Raw genomic sequence first — 27,142 nt, 5'->3', positions numbered from 1 at the left:
ACTGGCACCTTCTCTACTCCAGCAGCACAACTGTACCTGTGCTAGCACTGGTGGAAATTTTCTGTGGAACAGATTTTTACTATTCTAACCCTACCACTTTGCACCGGAAAAACTCCAAAGGTGAAATCTATCAAGCACCCATACCCATATCTATCAAGCACAGCCACTTGAGAACAGCCCCATGATCACCTGGCATGGACTCCAGTTTTATTATCAACCCCCAGTAGTCAATGGCACAGAAGAGTGCAGAACTAGCTAATGGGAATAGCCAATGGAAGCAGGTTCTTTATTGGCCATTGCCTTCAGGGATTTATAGCCACTCAGATCAGGGCTCTCAGTGCCATGGCACAGGCTGCAGACTGTTCAAAAGATGTAAGAAAAACCATCCTCACTAAGTTGGATGTTCCTGGAGCTGCCCAGTTATTACTTTCTCTGAGTGAGAAAGTACACATTGAGTGGCAGCCCATGGCAGCGAGTCTCAGAACCCAGACCACAAGCTGCTGGGACTGAGCAGAGTGTACCGAGCTCAAAACAGACATGCCAGATGCATGACTGCCCTTTTTGTGAAGAGGCCAGACATTCACATGGCACAGTTATACCATCGACAGGCACGTAAGCACATAGACACCATGCACACAAATGCATCTGCGTGGACTTGAAACAGAGTATTTGACCAGATTCTGAGCAGTTACATTGCACTCTCTCGAGCACCTTGTCCCAAAATTCATCTCCTGTTGCTGTTCATTGAACCAATGATTTCTCAGAGGCTAAAGGAAGGGCAGGGACTCCTAGATGCCATCTCCTCCATACGAAAGACCAAAGGCTCATATATATATATATATTCATGGCCAGTATAATCTAACATTGAGCTCTGGGTCAACAAAGAGATTTAGGTGTTGCCACACCTAACTTTTAGGCACCTTGAAAATCAGTGGGATCCATAAGGGCTGAGATAGGCACCCAGGTTCCCTATGGAGCAAGAGATAGGGGCCTGAGAATTGGCTCAAAAGCCAGCATTTTAGGGTTGTGATGTCCTGATTCTTGCCAATGTGAGACAATGAGCTGGCCACGAAAAAGGGACATGCTTGCCAATCACGGTGCATGGAGGCATGACATTCATAAACATATGGGCCAATGAAGATGAGCTGTCATCTACACAGATGTCACAGTCTCCCAGGAGGCTCCGTCATCAAAACAGAAAGTAGCCCCTTGATTTCTTCAGGAAATGTAAGGTGAACTGAGCAGGTTGGTACAGCAAAAGCATTCTGAATATAAACCTGTGTCAGGAGCTTTATGAGGCTATCATGTTCTTTAAGTCCCATGTCTCATGACACTGTATTCAGAAGAAAACCACAGCAGCACCATTACCCAAACAATTCCCCCTTGTCTGATGAAGAATTAACTCAGCCAGATTAAGATGTACCAGTACTGGCACAAAGCATGTCCAAGATGATCAGGAGGTGTGATCCAGATCAGGGAGTCTGTCTTATTACCCACTAACATTGCATTGAACATCACCCCAAGGGAATCTGCAATTCCATTGGCTAGAGGTTGCTGAGCTAAATCTCTTGCAAGTGCAAGAGGAGCTTGGACTAAGCAGTTTTATAGTTGCTGACCTGACCACAGAACTTGTTCCTACCTATCTGCCCATGCTGAGATTCACAAAGAAGACTCAGACTCAGCATTGCAATGCCTAATTTTTAGGTGGACTCCTCAGTCCCAAGTTAGGCATGCAGGCCCCCTATACAATGTATTGGGAGGGTTAGGTACCTAAAAGAGGGATTCACAGAACCCAGCATGGTGAGCAGGGAGCCACCTAAGCTAACCAGTAGGAAATGCCGAGGAGAGGGGTGTGGACTAAGGGAGTTAGGTGCCTAAGTCTGGGCCAGAGGGAGGTCTACCACTTACGTAGGATTCTCAGCCATGAGCTCTCTCCTGGAGTTAGGCATCTGAGCCAGATCAGCCCTTTCTCACACTATCACAAAACTGAGGCCCTGGTGACTGTGTGCCCCTTACACTCAATAGCCCATTGATTAATGTGCTCTCTGGGGATGTGGGAGACCTGGATTCCCAACCCCACTCTGTCTGATTTGGTGTAGGGACTTGACCGCTCAGGTGAACACCTGAACCACTGATTGATAGAGTCAATCTTTCTCTGGCTCAATGAATAGTTAATTATTTATGCAAGCTGGAACAGTTTCAACATGAAAGGCTGAGAGAGACCCCACCCAGAATAGTTTATCTATTCAACTTTCTGTACCACATCAGCCAGAATAGGGATTTGAATTTGGGTCTACGTGTTTCAGTGCACTAACCATTGGGCTACTGGGGGAAGGGGAGGGCACTGCTATGATAACTATGTTTTATATGGGGCCCAATCTATTAGACATGCTCTGAAGTGGCCTCTCAGCATGCCTACCAGATTGGGCCCTGCTGAGGAGATTGGCAGAGGAACGGCTAGTTTGTGAGATGCTTGGTGCCGTCAGGATTTAGGCAGATCTGCGTATGCCCACAAACCGAATTTAGGCACTTGGGGGACTTTATAAGTAGAAACTTAGGCACCTAAAGGGTTAGGCAGTAGCTGAGCAGAGGTTTTGTGAATATTAGTGGAACCTAGATGTTGGACTTAGGCACCTAAAGGGGCAATTAGACATCAGAGTCCCTCTTGTGTATCGAGAGAGTCCAGAGTCTCCAGCTGCCTTCCCCTCATGAAAAATGGTAAAGTCCTGTTCTCCCCTAGTGCCCTATAGGCAGACCAGTTGGTTGTGTTGTTATAGCTAAGGTTGAGACCATTCTTTCTATTTTAAATACCTATTTTCAGCTTCAGATGCATTTGTTTCAGGTGTTTCTTTTAGGCTGAGATATTTGGTCTCAATCCAAATGGAATTACTCAAGAAAGGGTGCAACAGAATTTCCTACTTAGAACCCAATTGTTCAGATACTTTTTCCTCTCAGATGTCTCAAGAATGGCTTTGCCTTGGAACCTCATTGAGCAGTGTGGACTTTGCTAGGCTTAAAAAGCATCAGCTTTGAAATAAAATTATGGACATCTGACAGTGCAACAATCTGCACTTTGTCATTAGTAAATTGAATTTATGCTGTTCCAGCAAGGTGCTTGTGGTCTGACAGAAAGTCTGTACATTTTAAAATAGGCAAGAGATGTCATCCAGGCATCAAGTGGTATTGCAGGGATGGACGGCAGCGTGACGAGTTCTGCAGTCTTGTTGTGTGGGTGCGGATAACTTTTGAGGAGGTTTATTGATGGGGTGAGTGAGCTGTATCATGGGTTTCTCACTGTGGTGGGGAAGCAAGCGGGTTGCATCAAGGGTCAAAGGGTCAGTCCTTAAAGGAAGTCCCGTAACCTCGGCACTCATTTTTCTGATGGGTTTGGAATTCGTTTTCTTAGGCTTTTAAAAATATTTTGAATAACAGCTAACTTCTGTTCTAGTTTGTTTCAAAGTGCAGTGAACTGATAGACACAGATGGTGCCTTCTAAATGCATTTCCATTCGTATTGGACTAATGGTGTCGCTGCTAAAACATCAGCTTCTAATTAGCTGGTGTAGTATTTGGAAGTTAGTAACAGATCTAATGCTGTTACTCAGTTACTTTTATCACAGTGTGTGCCAATACAAATAATTATGCTATCTTGAGATGATACTGAACTGTACTCCACTCTCAGTGTGCCTGATGCTGTTCTTAAAGAATGGAAAAATGTCTCCATTTCAACTAAAAATTATCCCATCAAATATGGCCATGAGTATTTCGCTCAAAGGGAGAAGAGATTCTATCAGAAAATTTGCCTTAGGTTTTTAAACTGGTTGGACACATTCAAAGTTCCTAACTAAAGGAGCGCTTCAGATCTCCTAGGTTCTCTGTGTAACTTGGCTTTGGGTAACTTGAGCATAGCCATGGACACTTGATAAGATCCACAGTAACTTATAGCTCTTTGGTGATAGGCACTGACAAGGAGCTAAAATAAATTTTCAGCATTAAAAGGTCAACAGCTTACACCCAAGATAAGTTCAATGCAACCGACTAAAGTATCAATTTCTCCTGTTTGGAGTTATCTACTGTTTGCAATGGGCAGAGACCAGCTACCATGAAAACCACTAGTTCAAATAGTAAATAATGTTCATTTTACATTTTATGTGCTTGCATAGTGCCCACTATGCACAGGGCACTTTCAAACACTTTAGGACAGCCCCTGTTCTGAGGAGTCACAATCTAAAGACAGAGCTCAAGGAAGAGGCATAAAAATAGGCAGCTTATAAATGATGTATCTACAAATGAACAAGCATCAGTAGAGGCAAGGTGACGGAGGTGGGTCTGTAAGAATGTGGCATGGGTAAGGGGATGAGGTGGAAGTAGGCACTAGAATCTCCTTTCATTGGGCCAGGCTATGTACTTTACACAGTGCCTGTGTGAGGGTTAGTGCCGAGTTGAGCTGCACCATAGGGTGAGCATTGGGAGAGATGGGGCCAAGTGCCCTGCAGGAATGCACCCACTGCCCCCGCCCTTCTAATGGCACACTTTGCATCCTGCGTGGTGTTCCAGCTCTGTGAACAGATGCAGAGAGGGGGATGCTATAACTCCATCTCCTCTCTGCTGCCTTTATGGTGATTTTTCCTAGGCCACCCCTCTCCCCTGGCTGATGGGGTGGGAATGAATAACAAATACCTTTAACTGAACCAAAGAGTGTTCCTGAGCTGCAACTAGCCTATAACTGCCTTCAGGCTGGGAGTCTCCAAAGGGTGCGGCATTGGCCTAACAGCTGCCATTCAAGTCCATGGGAGATCTACCATTGACTTCAGTGGGAGCAGATAGGCTAAGGGTGAACCCTTTGGCAAATCCCCACACCCACCTCCCCCAATGCGTACGTGTGTTTCACTCACACGTTTCCCCCAGCTGCCCAGAAATAACTTTGAGTCCATAAGTGGTTGAGAGTACTGACATGGGAAGCTTTATCTCACTTGTTCAGCATGGCATCACTTCCACAGGTTCACATGCAGTAAAAAGTGAGCTGGAAGAAAGCATAACTGCCTATATACACTGGAGCCTACGGATTTTCAGCTAACACATGCTTTGTGAAATCACATGATATTGAGAGGTTCTCAGGCAAAAGAAAACAATGCTTGAATTAGTGTGTAATGAGCTACAAGATAAAGAGTTCTCTGTTGTTTTATCATTTGGTTACAGTAATCATAAGATCTAATAGAAAACTATGGGTAGAGCTACAAATTACCTACAGATACACTATTGGTGGATTTCAAGATAATTTGGAGGTGGGTTTGTAAAGTCCTGCAAAGATTTACATGTGTCCTTACCTTTGTGCATTGACTTCAGCGACTGTACTCGTGCATAAAGTTCAGCATGTGTACAAGTCTTTGTAGACTCCAGATGTAAGTGCACAGCTGGAGGCTGTGTGTGATGTTTGTGCAGATGGGGGAATGAGAAAGGCTGAGCTCTGTGTAATTATCTGGGGATGCAATGTTGGGTTAGACTGACATTCCAGTCATTAGGTAATTAGTTTAATTTCAAAAATTCTAATTTAGTATTGTCTTTGGTTTAACTGTAACGGACAGTCTCATTACTTTTTATTATGATAAAATATGGCTGACAAATCCACATAGGCCTGTATTAAAGATCCATAGCTCCATATTGATATCAAAATGACCTCTCCGGAACCAAACAGGATGGAATTAGCATGAATTTACCACTGTGCTAAGACTTAGGGTTCCTGTGATTTGATTTGGCTAGAGAATCTTGCCCGCATGCTCGGGGTTCAGCTGATCGCCATATTTGGGGTCAGGAAGGAATTTTCCTCCAGGGTAGATTGGCAGAGGCCCTGGAGGTTTTTCGCCTTCCTCCGCAGAATGGGGCAGGGGTCGCTTGCTGGAGGATTCTGAGCGACTAGAAGTCTTTAAATAATGATTTGGGGAGTTCAACAGCTAAGTCAAGGGAGAGAATTCTTCCAGGAGTGGGTGGGTCGGGTTTTGTGGCCCGCATCATGCGGGAGGTCAGACTAGATGATCATAATGGTCCCTTCTGACCTTAGAGTTTATGAGTCTATTTGTTAGCGCTTGACACAATTTAACGGTCAAGGGTAAATTAATAGATTTGCAGCTTTTAAACACCATTTTTATTTTATTTTCTGTAATTTCTTATTTAACTTGAAATTCTATTTTGAGTAATAACACATCGATTTATTAGAATTCTTGAGCCTGTACTCAAGCCTGCACTAAATCACCTGAAATACAATGAATCTGACATTAAAATAGTAATGAAAATTGCTTATACTAATTTTTATACTGTTTTAACCCTAATGCTTTTGCATCAGCCTAATTTCCCCCCTTCTTTATTTCATCCCATTACTCTCAATTAACCCCCATATCTCACACTCCATACTTCCTCTCCTTCCTCTGGATTTGCACCTTTCTAATACAGTACGTGCAGACTGGCAGCATGCCCATCCTTTACTCATTGCTCCCACAAGCTCTTTTTAATCTTTAAAGACTTTAATTTTTCATCATAAGGACAATTGGTCAAATAATTAATGAGAAATAAATTAACCAAACAAATTATCCCTTTTACAGGTCATATATGGTTGTGAACCAGGTGATTTTTGCAGGAGTAGTAGAGCAGGTCCAGTAAAGGATACAATAGAGATCACTTGATTTCTTAGTGTTGGTATTTATATAGCTCACTAATTCTGTATTTTCTTCTGACATGTTTATGAAGATTAGTTAAACTAGAGCTGTGCTGTGTAGCTGCAGCACTGCAAGTGCTTGGCGGTGGGCTCTCACTAGAGAAAAGGAGGAGGTACAGTACAAGAGGCTGGAGAGGGAAGAGACAGCTGTTCTCTTGTGGTGCAGGCAGCAGAAAAGGGCATATGGACGCACATGTTGTTTCAGCAAGAAATTTGTTAAAGCGGTGTTGTGTGCAAAGTGTCTCCTTAACTCTGCATTTCCGGTTTCTCCTGTGGTGCCTGTCCTGATACAGAGTGAGGGTTGGAGGGATGATGGGAGATCTCTCAACACAGCTAAGGGACATTTGCTCTTGAGACAGTGCAAGGTATTATACTTGAGAAAATAAGATGCAGGAATGGCTCTTTGGACATGTCGGACTCTCCACTTCACTGTGGAATTAAAAGCCAAGAGACCTTCACCTCATTTACTTTAAGAGTGTAAAATTAGGTATGTTAAGCACATTGTTTATTTTGTTCTTACTCAATTTCCTCTATTTTTACTAAATCTTGTTCTTATTTGAAGATATGCTGTTGTGTGTGTAGAAGCTTCATCCAGTCCATGCTTGAGAAGAGAAGCCACTAGCAACCTTGAAAAGAGCAGAACAGAAGGTAAAAGAGGTTCTGGAGCCTGAATCCCCACTCTCCTATAAGGCCTGGGCAAAGTTGTTCACTTCCCATGAGATGTGTTACTGTTGGGCTTCAGTGGGCAAACACCTGGGGAAATGCTGGCAGGACAAGACCAAGGAAGAGATGAGAGTTGGAGGTGGGGTCAGGGCACAGCTGGAAATGCTATTGGCAGAGGAGTGTAATGAGCAGCTCTGACTTTTTGTGCAGAGGTATTTGAAAAGCCCCTGTTGTTGCAATTCCTTTAGTAAAGTTGGTTGCTCCTGCCAGCTGGGCCCACATGTCATCAAAAGCAAAGTAAATGTGTCTTGTGCTACAAACATTTTCATTCAATTAAGCTACATCCACCCAGGATTTTATGCTTTCACCAGCTCTGCACATCATGAACATGGTGGCACACCGGTTAGGGGCACCTCTATGCGACTGTCTCACCCCACTGCTCCATCCACTCCAGCTATTTTTGCACTTTCCCCACTCAGGGTAACATAACTCTCCCCAGGGGTGAGAGGGCACGTGGCCACACTGAGTCCTTCAGTTTTGGGGCTACATGAAAAAGTTGCACTTGTTTCACTAAAGGTGAGATTTTAAACCTGGTTTCTGACACTGACATCTATCCCTGTGTGGATGCTCTGTTTCCAGTTTAAATCAGGCTATTTCAATTTAGCTTATGGGAATGAGGCAATAACGATGTTCACAGAGCCGATGGTCGTCTGAAGTTTAAGTGAGATGATATGCTCTGACTTCCAAATGGGTGTTTTTAGGAGCTTTACCCACTTGTTTCTCACAGTGAAACTGATACCATGCAGACGATTTTCTTTGCTGCTTCTACCTTGCCAAAAGAAGGTGTAATTGGCTTCTTGGACAGAACCAGCATCTGCAAGTTTTGTTTCCTGAAGTGCTGCAATGTCAACATTGAGTTTATACAGCTCACAGTCTATTAAAGCTGATTTCCATATGCTGCTTATGTATTGTAGGTCCTCATCGCCTGTCAATCCTGGACACATGATCCTGACATTCCAGCTTCCAAGCCAGAAAGTTCTTGGTTTCTTATTTTTGCCAGGTACAAGGTTTCTGTCTGCTTTTCAACTTTTGATCTAGCCCCACGCACCCCATGAGGTGGATAGATTGTGGCGGGTCAGCACCTAACTGTTTGGGGGCTACCTGGCTTTGTGGGGGGTGGTGGTTTACCAATGGAATGTAATGATTCCTCCCACCATTGAAGGTGACCCATGCCACCCTCCTCTATGTTATTCAAGTAAGAACTTATAACCCATAACTTCCACATTGTGTCCATGTTGCAGCAAGGATGGAGTGTCCTCTCCATGTAATGTGGCTGCAAGAGCCTGGGCAGTTGATATGGAGGCACTGCTTTGCCCATGTGTCAGTGTCCCCCTTTTGACTTCACTGGTTTGGACCAAAGGAAGGATTGGAGTCAATACATTTGGAACCAGCTATGCTGCAGGAGTTGCCAGTGCAGAGGAGATCTTCCATCTGCCTGCCGTCCAGAGCTCCACTCCTAGATTAGTTATCAGCCACAGCTGAAGTGCCCAATCTGTCCTGTGTGGATGTCATTGGCAAAAACACTGAGTGAATTTACTCATCCTCCTTTCGATGGCATTTCCTCCATCAAGGTTTCCACTACCCTCCTCAGGCACTCATCAGCCCGAAGCCGTTGGTGCTTCCTGAGGTTTCTGGGTTAATTAACCACTGCCCAGCACTCGGCGTCGATGAGTACGGGTTGTACCACCTATGGTCATAGCAGTAGCAGGTTTTCAATTCTGACCTGACCTTAAAGGAAATGGCCTTCTGATAAAGGTGGAGAAGAGTTGCACAGTCTGGGATCCTTCCTACCACTTTATTGAATGAGCATGCTATCTTCATCCAAATGCATGTTTCTAGAATGAAGTCCATGAAGGAGAGATACTAGTTGACTGTGAACAGAAGGGTTACAGCAGCCTATTGATGAGCAGACAAGTGGGTTAATTACTATGTGAAGGCAGCAATGCATTGAAAATTAGATCACTGGGTTATTTTGATGATTTTGGTGATCCCTGATGATTTTGTTGATTCTCCCTTGGGAGTTGTCAGATATTATAGTGAGAACCCCAATAGACATCTTGCAGATGACAGCCTCCTCCATCCCACACTCCCCAGCACTACATTGCCAATGTTTCTGACACCTGGGGGGAGGGATAGCTTAGTGGTTTGAGCATTGGCCTGCTAAACCCAGGGTTGTGAAGTCAATCCTTGAGGGATCTGGGGCAAAAAATCAGTACTTGGTCCTGCTAGTGAAGGCAGGGGGCTAGACTCAATGACCTTTCGGAGTCCCTTCCAGTTCTGTGAGATAGGTATATCTTCATATAACATTTTTTTTTTACAAATTTGCACAGAAATATTAATATGCCCAAATATCTGATTAAAAAATTCATAGATTTTAAGGCCAGTGGGGACCATTAAGATCTTAATCTAGTCTGATCTTTCCAACACAGGCCATAGAATTTCAACCAGATACCCTTCCATTGAGCCCAGCAACATGAGTCTGGCTAAAGTATATCTTCTAAAGTTTATCTTCGAGGAAGGCACCTAGTCTGGATTTAAAGAGGTCAAGAGATGGAGAATCCACTACTTCCCTTGGCCATTTGTTTCAATGGTTAATCACCTTCAGTGTTAAAAATTTGTGTCTTATTTCTAATCAGAATTTGTCTGGCTTCAGCTTCCAGCCATTGGATTGTGTTAGACCTTTCTCTGCTAGATTAAAGAGCCCTTTAGTACCTGATAGTTTCTCACTGTAAAGGTATTTTCTGACTGTAATTAAGTCATGTTCCATCTCTTTTTTTGATAAACTAAACAGATTGAGGTCTGTACATCTCTCACTGTACAGCATTTTCTCCAGCCTTCAGATAATTTTTGTGGCTCTTTTCTGCACCCTCACCAATTTTTAAACATCCCTTTAAAAATGTTGACACTAGAACTGGGTGCAGCATAACAGTATTGGTCTCACCAATGCTGTATACAGAGGTAAAATCTCCTTCCTACGCCTACCCACTACTCCCCTGTTTATAGACCCAAGAATTGCATTAGCCCTCTTTGACATAGCAACACACTGGGTTTGCCATTTATGTCACCTAAATCTTTTTCAGGGTCCCTGCTTTCCAGCATGCGGTCCCCAATCCTGTAGACATTGCCTGCATTCTTTGTTCCTAGGTGACTTTTCTGTGGTGCACCTACCACAAAGTGCTGCAGCTCTAAGGTAGGCTAGTCCCTACCTGTCCTTGCTGGCACTGTGCTGCACCCCAGAAACAGCCAGCAGGTCCAGCTGCTAGGCAGGGAAGCCATGGGGCATCAAGCGCTGCCCCCTCCCCGAGCACCTGAGTGGGAAGAGGAGGGTCAGGCTGGAGATGTATGACGCACAGCCAATGTCTATTTGTTCTGTGCCTCGGAGATGATGACCTTCATGCCTACCCTCTCTTCTAGCTTGGCTTTCCTATCCTGCAAGGGATGGGGGAGGGAAGCTGGCAGCAGGAGCTAGCAGTGGGATTTCCTGCTAGCTCCATGGCTAACCCAGGGGCTTAGGGGATGGGTTGGGGGAAGAGGCCCATCCCCTGACCAATCAGGGTTTCAGGTCTTCACAGCACTGCTGCTGACATATGGGGCAAGGGGCTTCTCACACACACACATAGACCCAGTGGTGGTGCAGTCCTGTACACACTATGAGGCTTTTGGAGGAAGTAGCAGGGCACGTTCTTTTACAAGGCGCCTTCATAGTTTTAGCTGAGCTCAGTTTATAGGCATTTCCCAAAACAGGTAACTAACTGTACACAGATATACACCACATTCAGCTTCAAGTGTGCACCTTGACATTAATTGAATTTTGCACTGCTCATAGTTATAGCTAATTCAATTTTGTTCTAAACTTAGGAGTGCATGGTCTTATGAGCTCTCAAGCCCCATTCTTATGTGCAGCATTTCACAATTGGCCAAGTGAGTAATGTGGGAGGTTTTTCTGAAATGTAGGGCCAAAACACTGTAATACTGTACTAGATTTGATAGATAATTGTTACTGATCTTGTATGTGTTTTGTTTTTGGAACTATTTTAATAACCTAACAATTAATGAACAGGAGAACAAATTGTTTATAGCTTGACAGGATTTAAAACTGCTCAAGAAGTCTGCCATTTTCTTAAAACTACAGCAGTACTCTCATGTTCTGTCTTAAAATTTCCCCTTGCTTATAGTATTAGTATATTGAAGGATCAATACATTACTCTCTAATCCTGCTCTCTAGATAGCATACTTGTACAAAATGGTGAGCTTTCTTATGTGTGTATGGGATTGTGTGAAGTTGTGAGTAAGTCTGCAAGGTATATGTGGTGGGAGGCAGAAGTGTTGGCTTGAGGGTGTATTAATACTAGGAGTTGTATGCTCATGTAATGTTTGTGTGTGTGCATGTTGGGATGGATGAGGTGTTTATGAGTGTTGGGTGTGGGGACTGGGTATATGTGGGTTTGGTGTTTGGTGATTTGTCTGAGGGAGTTGTTTGTGTGGGTTAACAGTGGGAGTGTAGATATGTGAGATGGAGGCTTAGGGAGAGGGTGTGTTTGTGTGTGTTAGGAGGAGATTTTGTTATTATGTGTTTGTGGATTAAGCATGTGTTTGAGGACTGTCTGTACAATTGCATGAGTCATGTTTAGGCTTGAATCAATTTGCCTCTGGAAGTACAATACAAGGATAGGAGGAGAGGCAGCAGAAAGAATTTTGACTGATATGGTCCCTGTGTAACATCCTCCATTAGTAACATGAGCTTTTAGGATATGATACATTTCTATGGGCTGAGCTCTATAACTCAAGTATTTGCTCTATTTGCTTTAGAGATCACCGGGAATGTTTGGGGGGAAAGGACAAGGGAAAGAAAGGAGGTTCCTATCACAGTGCCAGGAGGAGGAACACCTAGATTAATAGTTTCAAGGTTAAGGCCAGAAGGGTCTTAAAGCAATTCTTCATAAACTTCACAACAGCCTTTGATGTGGATAAATATTATTATGGCACTTTTATAGCTAGAAGAATTGATGCAAAGCAATACTAAGTAATCTGCCCTAGGACATTCCAAGAGTCAGTGGAAAGCCAGCAATAGAACTTTGGAGTCTTGGATCCAGTTCTCTAGCTGACCCATTAGGCCAGATTCCCTTGTCAAATTATTTATAGGAGATTAATTCATATAGCCGGTAAGACATCAAAAATTTCTAATTATATCTAGTCATGTCAAATGACAATTATGCCTTTAGTTAAGTATGCCATACAATACTTTGCCAGAGAAAGGTTAGCCAAAAATGCTTTGACTGAAGATCTGTTGCAGATGCAGATCAGACCCTATAAAAGGACCCCTGGGAAACAATTTGCCTTGTCCTTGCACAGAAAGCTTCAAGGTAAGCATATGGAGGGACCTGGGTTTGTGGAAAGGGGAAATTTCCCCTGCATTCCACACATCCAGCTACATTCCTGAAGCCGCTAACACTAATTTCCATGAGGGATTGACTCTGTTAGCAGTGATTTTAAATCTGCTTTTCAAGGTGTCTATATATTTTCAATCTATAATTTATCACTGGCGTTTCGTGCAGCAATAAGAAGGGAATTTCTATTTCTATTTTACAGTATTGATCAGCATCCAGACTGCATACTATCCATCTGTTATCACAAGAGGTAAGATTCTGATTTACTAATTCCAAGGGGATAGTAAGAGACTATCTAGGGTGGGATTTCTGTATTGCTGAATGGACAGTTGCTGTATCCCCTAATATTTATGCCCATTGTGCAAATGCATTACATATTGTGCTTGGCCTGTGCTGCCTATGGCGGTCAGGGTCTCTACAGTGGCTGAACTTGAAGCCAGTGACCGATGATGCTGGGCTGGCCAGTGCCCTGTCCTAGATCCTCACTTCTAATCAATCAGTTTGATCAGTTCTAGACTTTAAGTCTTTGATATGACTGTATCCAAGGTGGCTAGAGTCCACCAGCTGAGAGAATATTGCAAAATCTTATTCTTTTTCCTCAGACATATGTATTGTTGTAATGATCATTTTGTCAGGAATTTACTGTACCAAATTTTATTGAAGAAGTTTGTCATCTGAACATACAAGTCATTTTATAACATGTAATACAAAGGTCTCATTTTCAATACTGCGGAAAACTCAGCAGTTCCCTGTTGTTATAAATCCATAGTTTATTTAAGAGCCTAATAATGGGTTTAGAATTCCAACTCCTATTTTTGGCCTTAGTTATTTTTATAAATTATATTCCAGCACATTTACAACTGTACTAAATGTTATAATAAATAGTTGAAATTGAACAGTGGCAATTTGTTAAAAAAGTTGTGTTATTCATGGTTTTTATTGTTTGTTCACTTTGTTTTATTGTTTGAATCACTGAGTGCAAAATAGCAAGGGTCTTCTCCATAGATTTAGGCCCAGATTGTTAAACAATTGCTCTGCTCTGCAATGCCTAACTAAATTAGGAGTCAAACTCCCGCAAGCCAATGGCTCATCAGACTGATGTAGTTAAGGCATGTTAGTGTCATAGCTAACAGTACACAAGGGAGCAACATGGCAGCATCACGTCTGATTACCTTGGGGTACACCAACTCAATGGAATGGGAAACCAGTCTGCAGCTAAGTGAATGCAAGGTGGCCTTTTAGTGTGAGGCAGGCAAGATTCAAACCTTCAGGACTGTAGTTCAGAACCTTACCCTCACATTCCTCACACCTATGAGGAGCCATACGCTCACTGATTTTCAACAGATGCCTTACAATTTACCCCCACTAAACCACCCTAAGGGTAGAAAATGTCAGAGATGTCCCAATGGATACAGAATATTATTGATTCATCAGTGTAACATTTTCTCCCCATCAGAGCTCACTGCTGAGCTGCCCTAGATAAACCGCAGCCATGTCGTCGGATGCTGAGATGGCCGTCTATGGGGAGGCAGCTCCTTTCCTCCGAAAGTCGGAGAAGGAGAGAATTGAAGCCCAGAACAAGCCTTTCGATGCTAAGACATCGGTCTTTGTGGTGCATCCCAAGGAATCCTTTGTGAAAAGCGTAATCCAGAGCAGGGAAGGAGGGAAGGTCACAGTCAAGACTGAAAAAGGAGAAGTGAGTAAAAACAAGGAGTAAGGAACAGCATGAACTCCTCTGTTCTTAGCTGATAGAAATCGGTCTCTTCTTTCCTTCCAGACTTTGACTGTTAAGGAAGATCAAGTCTTCTCCATGAACCCTCCCAAATATGATAAAATCGAGGACATGGCGATGATGACCCATCTCCATGAACCTGGCGTCCTGTATAACCTCAAAGAGCGTTATGCAGCCTGGATGATCTATGTAAGTACAGGCCAAAGTCTTTCCTGGACTTCCAAACTAACAGCTACACTAAATCATGTGGAAGCCAATCGTGTTATCTCCCTTTCTTTCAGACCTACTCGGGTCTCTTCTGTGTCACTATCAACCCCTACAAGTGGCTGCCAGTGTACAACCCAGAAGTTGTGTCTGCCTACAGGGGCAAAAAGCGTCAAGAGGCCCCTCCCCACATCTTCTCCATCTCCGACAGCGCCTATCAGTTCATGTTAACTGGTGAGTGGCTCAACTCCTGAAAAGTGATTATACAATGAAAATTTCATATGAGGAATCACAGTGGCTGAGTTTTAGCATTCACCGGTGAGCAAATATCTGTGAGCCTTATTTCCTTCACAGCCATCATCAGTACCAGTGCAAATTACACATATTTTTGCACTTCGTTTTTCTAAATATCAAACCCATAGCATATAGCCAAAGACACTGAAAGTGCTAAGAATAGTAATAGGTAAAGTGGTTCAGATGAAATAAGAATTCATTGAAACCCACACTGAAACTGACCCAAAACTTTGTCCAGCACTTGAATCTAAACCTGACTCAAAATTTCACACAAATCCTTTTTGATATTCTGGAAAGTTCGGTTAATTTTTCTAAAAAAATAACTGTTCTTTGTTCCTAGGTTTCAACCAGGCTTAGAACAAAAGTGCAAAATGCTTTGATAAAATGTTGATCTCATGGTATTTCCAGCATAGCTGGATTCAGAAACTACTATGATCTCATGAAATTTCAGCTCCAAGAGGTTCGAATGAACTTGCAAACTTTTAGCTGTCTTTTAGTTAAGAGTATTGTTTATATAATCATTTGCCCTACAGAGATTTAAGTCACTTGTTCAGATTTCTGATGAAAGAAAAATGTGTATAAGTTGGTCTGAAGTCCACGTATCCTGTGGTTCTGTCAATCCATGTGAATTTAACTCAAAACCTAAATATCATGGAATTGATACATTGATTGTTTGAGAGAGAGAGAGAGAGAGAGAGAGAGAGAGAGAGAGAAAAAAAACAGTTAATGAAAAAAATCAAAATTTGGAAGTAATTTCATTACAAAATGAAATGATTTTTAAAATATTGGTTTTGTTTTCTTCCTTTCTCTTTTTTCCTTTTACCACTGGATGCAGTAGAATGGATGATGCTCATAGCTTTATTTTATCTTCACATTTTCATTTTGTTTTTTCCTTTTCCCACTTTGTAACTTTTAGAAACTTCCTCAACTCTGGAAACTTACAGAATAGGTAAAATGAAGAGAAAGGTAAGACTAGTGCTAAAATGAACAAAAAAGAAAAAGAAAACAGAAAAAGTGACCAGAAACCCGCTCCCCCCAACCCATTCTGAGCATAATTCATTCCATTGGCATTCAGTGATAAAAAAGAAAATAAAAGGGAAAAAAAAAGGATTGCCTAAAAACTCAAACATTTTCAATGCTGATTAAAAACAAAAATCTCAAGAAATCGGAAGCTACTAGAGAAAGTTTCTCGTTTTGAAAAAAGGCTAGTTTTTGTTGAAAAAAGTTTCAGATAAAAATGTTGACAATCTCATATTTACTTCAAACACATTTCAGTCAGTTCAATGTTACTCAGTAACTCTTTTAAAAGTCTTTTTGGTTCTGTCTCTTTCACAGATCGGGAGAATCAGTCGATCCTCATCACGTATGTATATTTCCCTGCCCTGGTTTTTGCTGGCTTTGCTGTGCACTGCAAGAAGAAACTCTTTTGTTATGTGTGTTCTTTCCTTCTCTGTTTGATTTGACAGCGGAGAATCTGGTGCTGGAAAGACTGTGAACACAAAGCGTGTCATCCAGTACTTTGCAACAATTGCAGCTAGTGGGGAGAAGAAGAAGGAAGAGCCAGGCAAAATGCACGTGAGTTGGTCACTAAAGATGGGATTAAATGCTCTTTTCTGAAACTGCCACGTATATACTGGTTTAAAACAACTTTAATTTGACAATAATTATTACTTTATAGGGGACCCTTGAAGATCAAATCATCAGCGCCAACCCCCTGCTGGAGGCCTTTGGGAATGCCAAGACTGTGAGGAATGACAATTCCTCTCGTTTTGTAAGTCTTTTTGTCAGAAATGCTCTTAGTTCTAGGCAAACATGAGGGTACGGTGTCTGCCACTCACTCAAGTGCAGTGATGGGACAATTTATATTCATATAATTAGAATTTTTTATCATGTCTTTACTGGTTTTCAAACAAGGACAGATTAAACATACATATAAATAACAGAAATTATAGTAGAGAGACAAGGTGGATGAGGTAATATCTTTTATTTGACCAACTTCTGTTGGTGAGAGAGAGAATCTTTCCAGCCACACAGAGCTCTTCTTCAGGTCTGGGAAGGGTATTCTGAGCATCACAGCTAAATGCAAGGTGGAACAGATTATTTAGTATAAGTAGTTTACTCATATTGTAAGGGCCCATTCAAGGTAGAGTGCCCCATTAACACCTCTGCAGTCATAGGACAAAAATGGGGGTTAGTGGGTTACATATTGTTGTAATAAGCCATAAATTCAGAGTTTCTGTTCAGTCCATGGTTTTTAGTGTCTAGCAGAGTGATGAATTTAAGCTCCCAGGCTTTGGTTTCCTTTGAGGAGGAGCACTGAGAGGTCAGACATAGAGTGATCACTCTGTGAAAAGTGTTCACCCACAGGTGATAGAGTGTTTTTGTCTTTTATCATTTTCCTGTGAGTGTTCATTTGAGAGATAGTGATTGTCTGGTTTCACCCACATTGTTGTTATTGGGGCAGTTAGTGCACAGAGCTGGGGCAGCAGACCTCAAGTGAACCGCCCAATGACCACAAGATCTGTTAAGGTCTGAAGGCACCCAGCTAGGTTTATTGTCGACAAAGCACAGTATTGGTGCCCTATACTTGCTACAAGTACACTCAATGCATGTATGCCCGTGACAATGGATGCAGCTCAGTGAATGGCGGGACTTTCCATTCCCCCCTAGGCTGGCCGAAGACACTCCCTCTGAGACTCCATTTTATACACCAATACAAACAAGTTATGTATTGCTCCTCTGATGTGGTTAGATACTGCCCTCTGACATAGCTAACCACCACCTTGTACCTGTTGGTTCAATCAAAACATCTCTATCCATCATGCTGTCATCCTGACGTTAACTTTAGGATGGGTCAGCATATTCCTGTTATCTTGGTGAATGTGTTTGGTATCGAGGCGTTCTGGTACCATCTTCTGGAATGTGTTTGTGTGCATGGCCTGTGCGTAGCACTTCTTAGGAATGTGTGTTTCTGCAGTGTCAGCCCTGTTCTTAACAGATTATGTGAGCAGGGCCTGCCTCTAGTTTACAGCCTGATTTTGCTTGATATTAGCAAAGCTTTGACCACTACTTTAGCCCAGGCCTCAGGTTTCATACCAGGCCTCTGATACAAAGGCTAATGTCTCATGCTCTTTTCCTACTACAACCCCCAGTTCAAGTCCCACTGCCATTGGATGAGGAGAAGGGATTTGAACAGTATCTACCAACTCTCAGGGGAGAGCCCTAACCATTTAGCTCGGGGCTATTCTGATGTGGGGCTCCTTCAGTCTCTCCTGCTGAAGCTGTCTCATTCTGGATCAATAATTAAATAGTCATTGGAGTGGGACCCTGGGTCTCCCCTCCTTTCACGTGAGTGCAGTAATCACCCAGCTATGGAATCATTCTCATGCTTCTGCTCTCTGTGTGGGGGAGACTGAAATGAGAGAATGACTCTATAGATCTGGTGGTTCGCGCACTCACCCGGGAGGTGGGAGACCCAGGATCCAGTCCTCCTGTTCTAGTGACTCTTTAATTTTATCCAGAGTGCAACAGCGACAACAGGAGAGACTGACAGAGCCCCACATCAGAAGAGTCCACAGCCCAGTGGTTAACATACTCATCTGAACGGAGATACTTGTTCAAAACCCTTCTCCCCTCAGGCAGAGGGGGGTCTCCTACATCCCAGGTGAGCACCCTAACCACTGGGCTAAAGATTATGAGGGAAGTCCTTCATCCCTGGCTGCTCTTTGTTAACTCATCTGAGGGGCCTGATCCAGGAGGAGTCCTCTGAGCATGCCTTCCGGATCAGGCCCCCCATGCGATTTAGGCAGCTGAATGCCTGTCTTCCCCTGGTACATCAATCATTCTGGGGCTTAGGCAGGAGATTGGCACCTATGGCTAGAGGGAGGCAGAAGTGCGCACACCCAGAGGCAAGAACATAGATGACGGGGAACTTTTACTGCAAAAACATAGGTGTCAAGGGAGTTTAGGCACCGACAGGGTTCAGCAGGAGTTTTGTGCGTCACAATGCTGATTAAACCAGGACTTAAGTGCCTAAAACAGGGACTTAGGCGTCTGGATACTTTTGTGCTTTCAGGCCTTCCTTTCTCCTGTGCATTCAACTTATGTGAACTGTACAATTGTGGCTATATTGGTCACTATGGATGTTAATAATTTAGCATAGGTCTTTACCTAAATATTTAGTAGTGACATATGTAGTGAAATTTTTAGCCTATTAATAAAATACATCTAGGGTGAAGCCTTGGCCTCTCTGAAGTAAAAGGCAAAACTCCCATTGATTTCAATGGGGCCAGGATTTCATCCCTAGTCTGCCTCTGAGGGTTTTAAATTAAATGACTTTTTTCCTTTAAAGGGTAAATTCATCAGAATCCACTTTGGTACCACAGGGAAACTGGCTTCTGCTGACATTGAAACATGTAAGGGATCTCCCTTTAAGGGTCACAATTCTCTGTCTCTCTTTCTTTCTCATTGCGTTTTCTTGTGGCTAATTGTACTTTACCTGCCTTGCCAGATCTGCTGGAGAAATCTAGAGTCACTTTCCAGCTCAAGGCAGAAAGAAGCTACCACATATTTTATCAGATCATGTCTAACAAGAAGCCAGAACTAATTGGTAAGGAACGTTTTAACTCTTTTGGTGGAACTGGTCACTGAGTAACACTAACTGATGAGCTTTGTTACATGGGCAATTATGGGCATATCTGCACTGCATTGTAAACCCAGGCTCAGACTCAGGTTTGAGCCCAACCCCTCCTCTACAGTTCACACACAAGTCTCTCTGACTCAGGTCAGTAAGTCCTCAGGGTCAGAGTCCTAGGACCCACGTGGGGTGGTAGGTCCAACCCCAAATCCTGCTGTGATTTGGGTCCAAGCTCCGTCATTTCACAGTGTGGACACAGCACAAGCCTGGGTCCCCAGAAGCAGAAGGTCTGACTTGAGTCTGCAAGCAGTATGGATGTATCAGCATGGTTCTGAGAACTGAGTTCATCAATTGTAAACCTGGGTTTACAATGCAGCATGATGCACACGTGTAAGCTTGGAAACACTGAATCTGTAGGCATGGGGCCCACAGACCTGGATTTGCAATGGAGTGTAGACATACCATTAAAGCCCTGTGTTACCTTGAGGCAAGGTCTGGAATAAATATGTGACCAAAGACCAAACTGCAGCAGGTAAAAATTGGGATCTATTCTTGTTTTCAGAGATGCTTCTGATTTCCACCAACCCATATGACTTCCCCTTTGTGAGTCAAGGTGAGATCACTGTAGCCAGCATTGATGACCAGGAAGAACTCATGGCCACAGATGTGAGTAACACACACGATAATTATTATGTGAAGTATTAACTTTACTAGATAAGATCTTTACTTTACTGATTCTGTTGACAGAGCGCCATTGACATCTTGGGCTTCAGTTCTGAGGAAAAAGTAGCCATTTACAAGCTGACAGGGGCAGTACTGCACTATGGGAACATGAAATTCAAGCAGAAGCAGCGTGAGGAACAGGCAGAGCCAGATGGCACAGAAGGTATTAGCAGAAATTACACTCTCAATAACGCAAGCAATAAATCAATCCGTAGAAGGTGAATTATGTCAAAATGTCAAGCTTTAGCTTTCAGTTCTGTTTGAGGAGTCTCCTTTACAATCATCCTTTATTTTTAGGTGCTTAGGGGTACATTTTCAAAGGAACTGGGTGCTTAACTCCTACTGACTTTAAAAAGAAAAGCCTAATTTTGAATTTCATGTCTTTTATGCCTGCACAATCTCTACTATAAGATTACATTAATAGAATTGCATGAATAGAACATTTAACATTACATTTGCTTTTGAGAGAAATCTCACATACACCACATTCTATTTGCTGTCCAATAATTGATTCCTCTGACTGTGTCCTTTTAGTGGCTGACAAAGCAGCCTACCTGATGAATCTGAACTCAGCTGACCTACTCAAAGCCTTGTGTTGCCCCCGAGTCAAGGTTGGGAATGAATATGTGACCAAAGGTCAAACCGTGCAGCAGGTAACAATTGGTGATCTAGAATCTGGTTTGAATTAACACACTGGGGTTTCTTCCTCTGCTTTGTATGGTAACTCCAGTCCCTCTCCCACTGCTTAGGTGCACAATTCGGTGGGTGCTCTGGCAAAGGCGGTCTATGAGAAGATGTTTCTGTGGATGGTCATTCGTATCAACCAGCAGCTGGATACCAAGCAGCCCAGACAGTACTTCATTGGTGTCCTGGACATTGCTGGCTTTGAGATCTTTGATGTAAGGAGCAGGGATTTGACAGCAGGTTCCTGGAAGGGACACTGAGGGGTTGTGAAAATTCAGAGAAATATGTTTTTCTGAAGATCTTAGAACTTTTCAAATCATTTCAAATTTTCTGGAAAAGCCTGCCTTTTCTGGAGAAGTGCCCTGTCTCAGCTTCTGCAGAGCATGACACTCAAAGGGCTTCACTTTTAAAAAGATGGAATTAGGTTTTGTATGTAGAAATAAATAGCAACTGCAGTATTATGCGCTTTCAACTTTTCAACAGGTTGAGCTTATCAAATATACTATTGTGTAATGAGGTGAATGCTCAGAAGCATCTGAGCAAGCATGGGGCAATGAACACAAAGGCAAGCTGAGGCACATACAGGTCTGGGCCAGGGTCTGGGAATTCCTGGGTGGGCCAAGTCAATAGTGCATAAATGCCTGGTCAGATGGGTTAGTACCGGGCGCCAGACCCCACAAACAGCCTGCAGCGAGAGTGAGGAAATGCTTGTGCAGCAGGGAGCTTACCTGGGCCAGAGCCTGGAAACAAGCATGGCCTTGATCTGAAAGCATAGAAATTCTGGTGTGGGCAGGCACTGAAAATGTTGACATGTCCCAGGAGATATAATAGTATAGTAAATAATAGATTTTACCTTACTATTGACTTCAAAGGAGCTCTCCTGGGAACAATGAATTCAAGGTCTTTTTGCTCTCCCATATTCATGCACAAATCCCATTGAGGGAATTGCAAACAGGGCCTGAACTGGTGATGCCTTGTCAATACAACCCATTACATTTACACTGGGAAGCCCACTTTAGGATTAGAAGTGCCACCACAGCTTCACAGTTGCTGTTACATCTTTAAAATCTTTAATACACATACATTTGTCTTTCCCTTTGTGTAGTACAACAGCCTGGAGCAGCTGTGCATCAACTTCACCAATGAGAAACTTCAACAATTTTTCAACCATCACATGTTCGTGCTGGAGCAGGAGGAGTACAAGAAGGAAGGAATTGAATGGACATTCATTGACTTTGGGATGGACCTGGCTGCCTGCATTGAGCTCATTGAGAAGGTATCTTTTCAATTCAAGTGCCTGATTCATTCGAGAATTCTTTAGTTGCTGGGGGTCGTATTACATTTTAGAGGGACTCTTCCCTGCTCAGGTCCATATATTCAGCCTTAGTTATTAAAAATACCTTGTCCCACAATTTAATATATTTTGGGATAAAAACATTAGTCATAGAATCATAGAAATGTAGGGCTGGAAGGGACCTCAAGATGTCATCTAGTACAGTTCCCTGCACTGAGGCAGGACCAATGATGGGAATTACACAGCCCCCCCTGGAAGCCTATTCCAGAGCTTAACTACCTTTAGAGTTAGAAAGTTTTTCCTAATATCTAACCTAAATCTCCCTTGCTACAAACTAAGCCCATTACTTCTTGTCTTATCTTCAGTGGACATGGAGAAATATTGATCAGCGTCCTCTTTGTAACAGCCTGTAACATATTTGAAGATTGTTTTCAGGTTTTCTCTTCATCTTCTTTTCTCAAGGCTAAACGTGAGATTTTCTAAACCCTTCATCATTATTGTTGCTTTCCTCTGGACTCTCTCCAATTTGTCCACATCTTTCTGAAAGTGTGGTGCCCAGAAGTGGGCCTCCAGCTAAAGCCTCACCATGCTGAATAGATGGCATAGACAATAGACAATTACTTCTCATGTTTTACCTACCATATTCCTGTGTCTTATATATGACATCCCAGAATATTAGCCTTTTTTGCAACTGCATTATATTGTTGACTTATATTCAATTTGTGTTCCACTATAACCTCCAGATTCTTTCAGCAGTACTACTGCCTAGCCAGTTATTTCCCCATTTTTAATTGTGCATTTGATTTTTAATTCCTAAATGTAGTATTTTGCACCTGTCTATTGAATTTCATTTTGTTGATTCCAGACCAGTTCTCCATTTTGTCAAAGTCATTTTTTGTTCTAATCCTATCCTCCAAGGTGCTAGCAACCCTTCCCAGCTTGGTGTCATCCACAAATTTTATAAGCGTACTATACACTCAATTATACAAGTTATTAAGGCAAATATTGAGTAGTATCAGACCCAGGACTGACACCTGTGGGAGCCCACTAGATACATCCTCCCAGTTTGACAAGGAACAATTGATAACTATTCTTTGAGAATGGTTGTTCAACCAGTTTTGCATCCACCTTATAGTCATTTCATCTAGACTACATTTCCCTAGTTTGGTTATTAGAATGTCATGTGGGATAATGTCAAAACCTTACTAAAATCAAGATATAGCCTGTATACAGCTTCCTTGCTATCCACTAGGCCACAACCCTGTCAAAGAGGGAAATGAGGTTGGTTTGGCATGATGTTTTTTGACAAATCCATATTGGCTATTACTCATTACCCTTCTATCTTCTAGGTGCTTACAAACTGATTGTTTAATAATTTGTTCTAGTATTTCTCCAGGTATTGAAGTTAGACTGATAGTTCAGCAATTCCCCAGGTCCTCTTTGGTCCCCCTTTTAAGATAGGTAGTATGTTTGTCCTTCTCCAAAATGGAAAGATGACCTAAATTACCTTATAACAGGACCCTTTTCAGAAACCTGGACACAATTTCCAATTTAAAGCATGCTTCTGTACTCTTTAGTACTGAAAGAATTAATTCTTCAAAGCAAACCATGGAGAAATCTGAAAAAGTAGTATATTTTGGTTTCTTGATATTATTGCCCAAGTAACATGAAGATTATATCAGTATGATAACTTCATTAAAAGAATGTTCTACATTTGTGCTCTACAGGCCCTGTCATATCCAGTTAATCAGTGTCATATCCAGTTAATCATTTCCTGGTAGATTTGGTGAGGAAGGCAGAAATATAATATTCTGATCACTTTGACATTGTCTTCAACATTTTTAGCTAAGAAATTTTGTTCATGGTGAATATAGAAAATGGAAAAATACAGTTCTGGGCAAATATGTTCTCTCTCTCTAATGTATACATCTTCTGAGTGCAACAATGAGGAGGCGGTGATTTTGAATGTAGGGCACTAAGAATTAAGAACATGTGCTGAAAGTATACAGTTCTGGAGAACAACAGGCTTTTTTAGCAAGATATCTTCATGTTGTGTGAGCTCATTTGGGTAAGGACTTTTATGTAAACATGACAATATTGTTGCACCTGTCAAAATGTTTGTTACAAAAAAGTAAAATTTCCATGAGCGATTATGTTACATTCAAAGCTGAAATAGATGAAATTCAGCTTGTTTAATCTCCCATTTTGTCAGGAGATGTACTTGGAGTACATCCTTTTCTGACCTGTTTCTCAACCTCTGGACTCTGTCAGTCTTCTGACCAAGAGATGGCCACTTTGTCCAGGACGGCAGTTTGTAATCAATTTCTCCCTCTTTCTACTTATTTGGTGCTGTTTATTTCAGCCAATGGGTATTTTCTCCATCCTGGAAGAGGAGTGCATGTTCCCCAAGGCAACTGACGCTTCTTTCAAGAACAAGCTCTATGACCAGCATCTTGGCAAGTCCAACAACTTCCAGAAGCCCAAGCCTGTCAAAGGAAAGCCTGAGGCACACTTCGCCCTGGTGCACTATGCTGGCATTGTGGACTACAACATCACTGGCTGGCTCGAGAAGAACAAAGATCCTCTGAATGAAACTGTCATTGGGTTGTACCAGAAATCGTCAATGAAAACACTGGCTTTTCTCTTTGCCGCCTATGGTGGAGATGCAGGTATTTGTGTTCATCCACAATATACAATATACACAGAGATACTTCTTCTAGAATCACAAAAGGGAACATAAAAAATCTAAAACATGTTTTCATTCTCTTTTATTGTGCAGATGGCGGTGGCTCCAAGAAGGGGAGCAAGAAGAAGGGTTCTTCTTTTCAGACCGTTTCTGCTCTTTTCAGGGTACAGTACAGTGTTCATTATCGTGTTCTCTGTCAAGATAATGAGAAATCTCACTTTAAATCTGAAAAGGTTATTTTCCAGCTGGCTCAGCTGTGGTAAAAGCCCCTTGATTCTTATGCGAAGTTAACCTGCTGTATCTCCATTTCATTGAGTGCAGAGTCTGTCCTTTTTTCCCTTCCCTAGGATGATATAATAAACAATGATGTTAAACAAAAGTAGTTTCTAAGAAAGGCCCTCCTTGCACCAGCTCTGGATTCAGAGCTGTATGTGGCCCTGTAATGGGGTTCACTTCTCCCATCTGGTTAGGTGTCTGCTGCCTCAGTTTCCCTGACTCTGCTCCCTGAAGAATGCATGTAGACTTATGTCGTTCAAATTCATCTCCTTCTTGAGGAGTGGCGTAAAACACATCATTTAAACTCAACTCACCACAAATCTTTCCCACAGACTTTACAATTCCTTCCCAATGCCAGCCTCAGCTGTCTGGCCTTTCCTAAAGCTTTTACCAGCCAAGGCTTCTATTCCTTCTCCATGCAGATATCTCCTGCCAGGTCCTTCTCCTGATTCTGGGTCACACTCCTCTGTACAAACTGGCTCCCTCTTAAGTACCACTCACAGGCCACCATCATGTGACACTAGCCCATCTGCTGGCCAGTGGACTACATTGTGCAAATACTTGGATACATGCATGGGCTCCAGGAGCATCCAGGTTCAGACTGCTTACATTTAAACCACCTGAAAACTTAGAAATGTCTCACTTCCCCCACTGCTCTGCTCCTTTCCATTCTCATACTCTTTTCCCCCCGTTCACATACATCCCATAAAAAAAAACAAAGGATCTCCAGGGCTCCCAGGATATGATGCCCTTTCTGACACTGGTTTCCTGTCCTGTCTTGGTGAACATTTTCAGTATTGCCAACCAGTGGCATTTGAGAACCATGAGTTGGGCCCCCAAAACTCATGAGAGTGAAATATGATTTCAAGAAATAATCAGTGCTGGCTTTTTTTCTTGCCCTCTGCTCTCTGAGCCTTTAGTGCACACTTAGGACACTTTTTCCAGCTTTTATCCTCAATCCTGAGGTTCAGAAACTTACTTCTATTTTTCAGTTAAAAACTGACATTTCCCCCAAATCAACTGATTCCAGGAACTGGGGCATAAGAAAAACACCAAATGTAGTGAGACTCATGATAAAATTGTGAGTTGGGAACATTACATTCCACAATTCTAGGTAGCACTATTTCTACAGTTTTATACCTCACTTTAATGACCATATTTAAGAGCCAAAGGAAGAAGAGAATGTAGGTTAGAATGATTCCGGCTGGGACGTTTTGCAAGCTAGTCTGTCTACATTGGTTATGTGCTACTCCTGACAGAATTCTGCACCGCTGTGGGGGCGCAGAATTCGTATGGTCCACATATTTCTGTGGCCCCACCATGAAGAAAAATGCAAAAGAACTCTGCGGGGGGACATGCGCCTCTTCTCTGGCAGCACATCTGTTCCAGCATGCCTGGAGCAGCCTCAGAGATGCAAATCTCAGTGGGGGGAGGAGGGCTGGGCATGCATGCCTCTGGGAGAGACATTGATCACCATCAGGGGGTGGGGCTGGCACTTTTTTTGCTGTTTGGTGTTCTGTAATGTAATTTAAATGAAAATCCAGGATTATTACTGGAATGCAGGGTATTTGTTACCAAGTTAATTTTCATGTGTTTAGGAAATGCTGAATAGTTACTGTGACTTTTTTCTGTACTATAGTTTAAATAACTTACTAAAATAATTAAAACTGGTATGATTATATTGCATTATCTTGACAAATAAAATGGGCAGAATTTTGCAGAATTTTTAATTATTTGGCACAGAATCCCCCTCCCCCCAGGAGTAATGTGAATGATCCCATTATAATGAGTTTAC

At 42.5% G+C, this 27,142-nt stretch overlaps 1 protein-coding gene across 1 annotated transcript in view; it reads left to right on the top strand.

Moving 5' to 3' along the window:
• Window positions 1-12,768: 12,768 nt before the first annotated feature.
• MYH1 (myosin heavy chain 1) overlaps window positions 12,769-27,142 on the top strand; it is a 34,573-nt gene continuing 20,199 nt past the window's right edge. Inside the window, exons 1-17 of the mRNA XM_034789899.1 lie at window positions 12,769-12,794; window positions 13,021-13,068; window positions 14,275-14,514; window positions 14,596-14,739; window positions 14,832-14,988; window positions 16,384-16,411; window positions 16,515-16,623; window positions 16,727-16,819; window positions 19,400-19,463; window positions 19,559-19,657; window positions 20,247-20,350; window positions 20,432-20,570; window positions 20,942-21,060; window positions 21,157-21,306; window positions 22,197-22,367; window positions 24,748-25,054; window positions 25,165-25,235. Of these exons, the coding sequence (XP_034645790.1) occupies window positions 14,311-14,514; window positions 14,596-14,739; window positions 14,832-14,988; window positions 16,384-16,411; window positions 16,515-16,623; window positions 16,727-16,819; window positions 19,400-19,463; window positions 19,559-19,657; window positions 20,247-20,350; window positions 20,432-20,570; window positions 20,942-21,060; window positions 21,157-21,306; window positions 22,197-22,367; window positions 24,748-25,054; window positions 25,165-25,235 (1,959 nt within the window). The 5' untranslated portion in view covers window positions 12,769-12,794; window positions 13,021-13,068; window positions 14,275-14,310. The remainder of the gene's footprint in view (window positions 12,795-13,020; window positions 13,069-14,274; window positions 14,515-14,595; window positions 14,740-14,831; window positions 14,989-16,383; window positions 16,412-16,514; window positions 16,624-16,726; window positions 16,820-19,399; window positions 19,464-19,558; window positions 19,658-20,246; window positions 20,351-20,431; window positions 20,571-20,941; window positions 21,061-21,156; window positions 21,307-22,196; window positions 22,368-24,747; window positions 25,055-25,164; window positions 25,236-27,142) is intronic.

Source organism: Trachemys scripta, chromosome 14 (genome assembly GCF_013100865.1).
Source record: "Trachemys scripta elegans isolate TJP31775 chromosome 14, CAS_Tse_1.0, whole genome shotgun sequence".
Lineage (NCBI taxonomy): Eukaryota > Metazoa > Chordata > Testudines > Emydidae > Trachemys > Trachemys scripta.
The sequence above is the reverse complement of the archived record's forward strand: the minus strand, read 5'-3'. Positions and strand labels throughout refer to the sequence as shown.